Source organism: Vigna umbellata, chromosome 6, assembly GCF_029865625.1.
Source record: "Vigna umbellata cultivar VRB3 chromosome 6, Vumbellata_1.0, whole genome shotgun sequence".
Taxonomy (NCBI): Eukaryota; Viridiplantae; Streptophyta; class Magnoliopsida; order Fabales; family Fabaceae; genus Vigna; species Vigna umbellata.
In genome coordinates, this window is record NC_142170.1 from 2,606,591 (window position 1) to 2,615,260 (window position 8,670).

General features: G+C 36.1%; 1 protein-coding gene across 1 annotated transcript; it reads left to right on the forward strand.

The window, feature by feature from the left end:
• Positions 1-4,940: 4,940 nt before the first annotated feature.
• LOC148196574 (uncharacterized) lies at positions 4,941-7,200 on the forward strand. Its single transcript, XM_088092891.1, has 2 exons — positions 4,941-6,348; positions 7,166-7,200. The coding sequence occupies exons 1-2, from the start codon at positions 4,941-4,943 to the stop codon at positions 7,198-7,200; spliced, it is 1,443 nt and encodes a 480-aa protein (XP_087949017.1).
• Positions 7,201-8,670: the final 1,470 nt, after the last annotated feature.

An 8,670-nucleotide genomic window follows, 5' to 3' on the forward strand; every position in this document is an offset into this window, starting at 1 on the left:
AGTGTGATGCTTCTAATGGTTGTGAGCTAAAATGTGTTTTATTATGACATCTCAATACGTTTTTTTTATTCAAAGCTACTATTGGTATTGGACATTTTACCCTTTTGGCTTACTTTTTGTCCTTTTTTTGCGATAATATAAGCAATTTTTTCTTTATTAAAGCAACTTTTTATTTAAAAAAAAAAACAAAGATACGCGTCATGGCATTTATTTTAAGAAAATAGTTTTATAACTCGAATTTATTTAAGCGAGAGAAATAAATAAATAAAGGAATAAATGTGAGTTGTTAAATAACGATAAAAGATAAAATGATAGAAAAGGAAGTAAATGTAAAGTAACTCATTCTTACTTTTACTATCATGTATTTGAAAAAAAGACTATATACGCTTAAAAGTAAAATATTGAAGTGTGGAAAATAAAACTTGAAACAAAAAGATAGAATTAAACCTTTAGTTAGAGTTAGTTAAACTGTGAAAGAGGAATGTAATAAATGAGTCATTTTAAATAAAAAAAAGTATTAAATATGAAAGGTTATTAACTTTTAGGTTTTCATATTGTTCTTTACCAACGTACTAACCAACTTTAATTCACTTATAATGAGTTTTTCGAATCTAAGTTATAAGAAGTTATACATGTATAACATTCCGTACAACAATATGTACAATATTTTTTTTTCATGTTTATCTTTATCCATTGGTGTAGTATGTTAAAAAATGATAGTGACAAAAAGAAAAAAAAAAGCACAAAATATGTTATTGTATAAATAATATATCTTAAGTTCCTATATGATAAAATGTCTGATTACTTTAAAAGTTATTTATGATAAATTAATTAATAGAGAAGAAAAAAGTTTAAATAATATTTTGGTCCTTATTTTCGTCGACTTTGTTTAACGTGAGATTCTGTTTTTTTATGTTCAATGTGGTTCTAATTTTGATAATTTATGTTCAATTTGGTCATTTTTTATAATGTCGTCTAAATTGCTAACTACAGACTATATATAGTGCTTGAATAGCTATTCAATGTTTGCTTACGTTGCTCGTCTATCATACTATGAGTTGGAATCTGAACAATAACAAGCTGCCATGTGTATTTATCCCACAACCCAAAACCCTAAGACTGCCATCAACCACCACAGTCGGCCACTACATCACGACGATGCATCATTAGAACCACCAGCCACGCATAACCACTCTCACATATCACACCATCCATGAACTTGCAACTTAAATCGTGTCTCTTCTACTGCAATCCACAAACCACCTTACAACTCGAGCGTCAAAAGAAACCACCTTGAGTTTTCATTTTCACGTTGTGCCAGAACCACCATCTTCAACATTTCTTCCAATTTTTCTTTCATTTTTTGTTGATGAAGTACTTAGGAATGATTTTATTTCATTATGACCGATTGATTTTGTGCACAGGTGCTCTTCGAATAAACGCTTTGAATGTTCATTTTGTTTTGTTTCAACCCCAAAGTCACCTTTAAGGTTAGTTTTATTTTAGGGTTTTCATGTTTCATTTGGTTGTTTGTTGGAAACCATTTTGTGTGCAATGTTTTCTAGACAACGTTTCATGTTTCCTGTTTTTTGAAAAATAGAAAAAAACATTTTTTGGACAGTGTTTTGTGTGCATGTTTGTTTATGTGTTTCTTTCTATGTTTCTGGGATAATGTAATACAATTTATGTGATCTGAAATGGTTACAGAAATGATGACTTAAGGTAGGGACCCATTACTAGAAGTATGACTAGAAGAATCCAAGAAGAGCTTGAAGATATGGACACAACAGGGCACGTTCTTTTTTCTTCATTTTAAGTGGAATTTGGAGACACCAAGAGAAGGGGTAAAACTGTCCAGTTGATGGTCAAAGTTGCTAGCCGCACCACCACTCTTTGCTAAGCACACCACGGCAGCACCTCCGTCCCTCAACACCCCAGCTCACGTGCTGCTTTAGTTTTTAGCACATTTTTCATAAGTCTTTCACATTTTACACATGGGTCATTGCCTCGCTGCAAGCTCCATGGATCACATATAAATTCATGGTAGCTACCCTTGTAAAGACACTTTTGATGATTAATGAGTTTTGATTCTGCTGATGCATTTTCCAGCAACCGAGACTCTACCAAAAGTCACCATAGATTGAGCTTTCTTTCCTCCACCTAGCTTCCTTCCAGTGAAGGCCGTTTGAGCTAGTTTACTCACTCACCTAGAGCTCTTCCTCCATCTCTGCATCCACTGAATTCATTCTTCTGCTGCTGCCAAACCACAATTCATTCCGCTGCCAGTTGTTTCTCGTGCGCCAACTTCGACACTGCTCACGATCCAATTCCTCATTCCACTACCTTCAACCCACACCTCTTCTGGAGAAACTCATCAAGTGGTATTCAGAGCCTAGGTTCTGCATCACGCTCCAGCTGAGTAAAATTTTCCTTCATTCTACACTGTCAATACATTTTCCTTCGTGTTTTTCCCTCTGTGTGCACTGTTTCATTACTTTCTCCAATTCCAGTAGTTTTCATTACATCGTTTCTTTGTTCCAGCTTTTACTTGATTTATTTCCATCATTTTAATCGGTTCAATCTTTGTCTTGAGTATTTTAATTTTTGCAATCTTATTCAGTCATGCCCAGTCATGTGCATTTGTTGTAATTTTGTCAAAATTCTGAGTAAGTTTGGTGCCTGGGTGAATCTGCATATTTGGAATGGTTTTTCAATAGATGCACATCACAAAAGCAATGATGGATGAGCTCAGTGCATCTTGAATTCCATCACAGTGCAGTTCCAGTTAACGCAGAATTCAAATCTGTTTTGAATTTGATTTAAAATTTATTTTCTGAAATGCACCGTGTGAAATTAAATTTGGCGATGTTTGAGTTGCTGTAATGTGATGTGTGCATACCATATGAACAATGAATTGTCCAAGACAATCAATCTGGTTGCACCATTCTGTAGAATCCATAACTCATTCAAGCAGCTTGACCGAACTGCACCTCTCTTTGATTGTTGTTTCTGATTTTTTTTGTTTTTGAATCTGTTCAATTTAGAAATCCCCGCTGGACATCTTTTCAGTCATTCCTAGCGTATTGTTCAACTTTCAATCACTGTCCTAGAGTCATAAAAGTTGTTTTCAGCTCAATTTGAATCTTTTGTGAAAATTTGGTTGGTGAATTGGACCAATTTTGGTGTTAAAGAGCAACTCATACAGTGAAATTTTGAGTTACAAGTGTTTAGCCTCGGCTGGCAGCTTATACAAGTTCCATTTGATAAAACAAAGTTGCTCAAGTCATAAAATTAAGTGTTCAAGCTTGTTTGTGCAAAATTGTTATCCAAACCACCAAATTTTCAACACTTTTCTGAAAGCAAGTTGCTCTTTTCTGCATAAATGTTTTCTGGTTTGGTACATCTATAATTGCGTGAGAATTGGTAGCAAAAGCTTGATCAAATTGCCTTAAAAGAAATCTCAAATGTAAAGAAAGAAAATGAGAACAAGCACTCTTAAAAAGCTGATCAAAACAAGTGCCAATTCTGAATTACCAATTATGTACCAGTATCAGAATTTCTCTTAGGCATTTCATCGAACAATTTTGCCTATTTTGAAATTGAGCTCGATTTAGGTTTATATGCAACTTGTATTCGTTTATTTGTTTTTTAAATGCACTCTAGAGCCTTTCCTAAGATCATTTTGAGTGCCACCCGTTATTGCTAACCTTTAATTGCTTGATTTGAATTGTTTGAAAATTCTGCACATAAGCTGTTTGATAAAATCACAGTTGTGCATTCTAGTCCTGCAATTTTCTGGCAGCAGCAGAGTTGTTTCTTTTCTACACTCGAAACTGATTGATGGTGGTTCTGTTGAGCTCTTTGTTGGGTGCATAAGTATCTCAGGGTCCTACAACACTGGTAGCATCTTAGGGAGTGGATTGGAGCAAGAAAAGATCAACATTGGGGCTAATTTTTGGTGCAGCAGAATCACGTTTTCACTGGTCTGTAGAAAATCTAGTTGCTGTAACAGCAGCATATTCCACTTGGCAGCTGTGAGATTAGTGTGAATCAACCAAATTCACTTCCTTTGAGAGAAGCCAGAGCTGCATACCACTTTTACTTACTATTCTCTTGTTGTTTCATCTCTATTGTTTTGCAAAATACTTGTAATTGGCCATTAAGTAAGTGATTTGGAAGAATTCACAAGTGTTCTTCCATCACTTGCAAACTTTGCTTTTAATTGTCATATAAAATTGGTAGACAGTGAGTGTGTCTTGGATACAAAGTTCCAAGCCTCACTTAGGAGATCTCACTTCTTTCAATTTTTGCAAGCGCATAGGCCAAGTCTTAGAAGTTCGCATTTAGGGTCTAGTTTTCTTTGAGTTTGAGTGTGTTTTTAAACATTTAATGAATCTAGAGGTAATTTTGATTTAAAGACTTTTAGTAAGTAACTAGGGATATATTTGGCAAGGCAAGATTTGGTATTTAAGCAACCTATACGGTTCACCTCTCTTACCTGGAATATTGTCCTCAAGTGAAAAACTTCTAGTCTTTACTTCAAGAAAACTTTTAAGTTCATCAAAATGTCTGGAAGACAATCCCCGAGAATTAGTGATCCTCCCAAAGATCAATTTTCATTCCAAACTCTAGTCAATCAACTCAATGAGATTGAGAGAAAAATAAGTCAAGAAAAAGTCCAAAGAGAGCTACATAGTGCCATGGTTGAAAATGAGTTGAAACTTTTGAGAGAGGAACAAATCCAAAATAGGGAGAGAAGTTATAGTGGAGAGTCCCAATATGAACAAGAGGCCTTAAGAGTAGGAGAATATTATCATCAACCCTCTTCATCAAGAAGACACAGGAGGGAATTTGAAAATCCTCCTCCTCCTAAGGAAGTTAATGTGGTATTGCCTCATTTTCATGGAAAAGATAATGTTGAGGCTTACCTAGATTGGAAAATGAAGGTAGTGCAAATTTTTGCTTGCCATCAAGTAGGAGAAGAAAGAAAATTCTCTCTTGCTACCTTAAGTTTTCAAGGGTATGCAATGTACTGGTGGACTACTACAGTCCAAGAGAGACTAAGACAGCGACTTCCTCCAATAAAATATTGGAATGAGCTTACAAATGCCCTTCGGAAAAGGCACATACCCTCCTACTACAAAAGAGAACTCATGGATAAGCTCCAAAAATTGCAACAACAGTCTATGTCTATTGAAGAATACAGACAAAAGATGGAGCTATACATGATGAGGGCAGGAATCACAGAAGGTGAGGAAACTACCTTGGCCAGATTTTTGAGTGGGTTGAATCTTGATATCAGGGATAGGGTTGAACTACTACCTTATAGAGATTTGAATGATCTTGTTCAAATGTGTATAAAGGTAGAACAACAAAATTTGAGAAAAGCTTCTGTTAAAAGATTTCAATCCCCCTTTGAACAGAAGATTGTAAAAGAAAAAGAACCCCTCAAACCTCTAGCCAATATAGTTGAAAAACCCAAACAGGAATCCTCTTCACACACTCGCACTAGTGAGATCAAGTGTTTTAAATGTTTGGGTAGGGGTCACATAGCTGCTCAATGTCCTACCAAAAGAACATTCATTTTAAGAGGTAGTGACACATATAGCAGTGAAAGTGAAACCCCTAGTGAAAGTGAGAATGAGCAAGAAAGAGGTAATGAAGAGAAAGTATATCCTTGTGAGGGTCCACTTCTCATGATGAGAAGGGTGCTTAATAGTCAACCAAGTCCAGAACACTTATCACAAAGAGAGAACATCTTTCACACAAGATGTCAAATTGCAGAAAAATATTGTTCTCTCATTATTGATAGTGGATCTTGCTGTAAATGTTGTAGCACAAGGCTAGTTGAAAAACTGAATCTTACTGTGATACCCCATCCAAAACCTTACAAACTTCATTGGCTAAATCAAGATGGGGATATAACAGTCAAGAATCAAGTTAAATTGGCAATTTCCATAGGAAACTTCAAAGATGATGTTATTTGTGATGTAGTTCCTATGGAAGCTTGCCATGTCCTATTAGGAAGACCATGGCAATTTGATAATGACACTACACACCATGGTCGCACCAATACCATAACTGTTCACAAAAATGATAAGAAATTTGTGCTTCATCCTCTGTCACCTACCCAGGTGGCCAAAGATCAAACACAAATGAAGCTCAACAAGGAGCAAGAAAAAGAAGAAATAGAGAGAAGAAGAAAAAGAGAGCAAGAGGAAAGAAAAGAAGAAGAGAAAAGAGAACAAGAAATCCGAGAGCAAGAGCAAAGAGAAGAGAAAAGAAGAAAAGAAGGGAAAATAGAACCTCTGTCCACACTCCTCATAGAACCAAGACTCTTAAGGGGAGGTTTTCTATCCTTTAATTTTCTTTCATCTATCCTTAAGTTTTCAAAATTCTACTTTTCTTTCCAAGAATTTGCCACTCATTCTTTAAAAATGTTATCACTTTCAACACCTGCAAAGTCACAACTTGGGTTATGGTTACCTTGGTGGTTACCAATAACTCAAGATACAAATAAAATTTCAAATGAAGAAAGGTTTCTTTGTTATATTAAAATTAAAAATTTCAAAATTAGGAAACCTTCTTCTACACATATTCTTTTATATATCTTATTTGGTCAAAGAAAACTAATTAGAGATATGTTTGATGCTTATTGCAGATGGATATTTGACCCAGGAGGAACCTTTGTGAAGCCTACAAAAAATAAGTCCTCACAAAGACAAACCAACAGATTTGAGGACAAATCCTCTTCAAGGGGAAGGAGATGATGACTTAAGGTAGGGACCCATTACTAGAAGTATGACTAGAAGAATCCAAGAAGAGCTTGAAGATATGGACACAACAGGGCACATTCTTTTTTCTTCATTTTAAGTGGAATTTGGAGACACCAAGAGAAGGGGTAAAACTGTCCAGTTGATGGTCAAAGTTGCTAGCCGCACCACCACTCTTTGCTAAGCACACCACGGCAGCACCTCCGTCCCCCAACACCACCAGCTCACGTGCTGCTTTAGTTTTTAGCACATTTTTCATAAGTCTTTCACATTTTACACATGGGTCATTGCCTCGCTGCAAGCTCCATGGATCACATAAATTCATGGTAGCTACCCTTGTAAAGACACTTTTGATGATTAATGAGTTTTGATTCTGCTGATGCATTTTCCAGCAACCGAGACTCTACCAAAAGTCACCATAGATTGAGCTTTCTTTCCTCCACCTAGCTTCCTTCCAGTGAAGGCCGTCTGAGCTAGTTTACTCACTCACCTAGAGCTCTTCCTCCATCTCTGCATCCACTGAATTCATTCTTCCGCTGCTGCCAAACCACAATTCATTCCGCTGCCAGTTGTTTCTCGTGCGCCAACTTCGACACTACTCACGATCCAATTCCTCATTCCACTGCCTTCAACCCACACCTCTTCTGGAGCAACTCATCAAGAAACAATCAATTTTTTTTTAAAAAAAACTTTAGACAGCGGTTCTCGTAAACCCAAGGCAAAAAAGGGTTTATTGGCTCGATTCTGGATCCAACCTAGGCAATAGACCCAATTTTTTTTTTGCTTTACAACTTCGGGTTTTTTGAACCGAGGCAAAATTGTAACCTTTTTGCCTCAGTTTTTGAACCGAGGCCAAAAGTCTTAACTTTTTACCTCGCCGGAATATACCTTGGTTTTGCAATCGTTGTTATAAAGCCAAAAGAACCGAGACAATATCCTTACGTTGCACTAGTGATTACACTTCCATCACCAATGCACAGATCTAAAATCACACAACCAAAACCCTAACTACAATAAAATAAGCCATTGCGAGCCTAATCGCCTTATTGTGAACAGCTGCTAAACCTACATAAGGAGACCACCTCGTGACAACCATGGGAACTCAAACGTTTTTTTCCATTGGATCTGACCTCCACAACAAATCTCGCTAGCTTTCAACCTCCATTGTAGCACTTGAAAGAGAAAAACCAAGACAAGAAAACATAGTTCTGACAAGGATATGGGTGTAGTAGTGACTTTCGTGCATGGATGATTCATGGTGGAGTGAATTTGTGCATGGATATCAGTGGTTTGAAAGGATTTAGGGTTTCACTATTTAGGGTTTGCTTGCGCTGTTGATGGAGGCATGATTCAAGTGTCGAACATGGTGGCTACAAGCATGAAGACATTGTTGTGGTAGGGTTTCTGATGTGTTGGGAGGTTGAAGATGATGATGTGGCAATATCACATCGATCAAAATTGTGTGTGGTGGATAGATACCATGTGGCTATTGGCCGAATTCCAACTCACACTGTGTTAGACAAGTCACATAAGCAAAAATTGAACAACTCATTGAAATACTTCCAACGTGTATAGTTTGTCATTAAATATCTAGACGACGTCATGAAAAATGACCAAATTGAATATAAATTACCAAAATTGAGAGCACATTTAACATCCAAGAAAAATAAGTCTTACATTGAACAAAGTCGACAAAAATTAGAAACCAAAAGAATATTTAAGCAAAAAAACAACTATAATCATTGTTCATATTTTAATTTGAATAAAATAATAATATGGGACTATAATTTTACTTTATATATTGTTGAAACTAGAATGACTTAATTTCTCACACCAAGAGGGGGGGTGAATTGGTGAAATGTAAAAACAAAGTTTTCTTTAAATCTTTTTCGCAAAG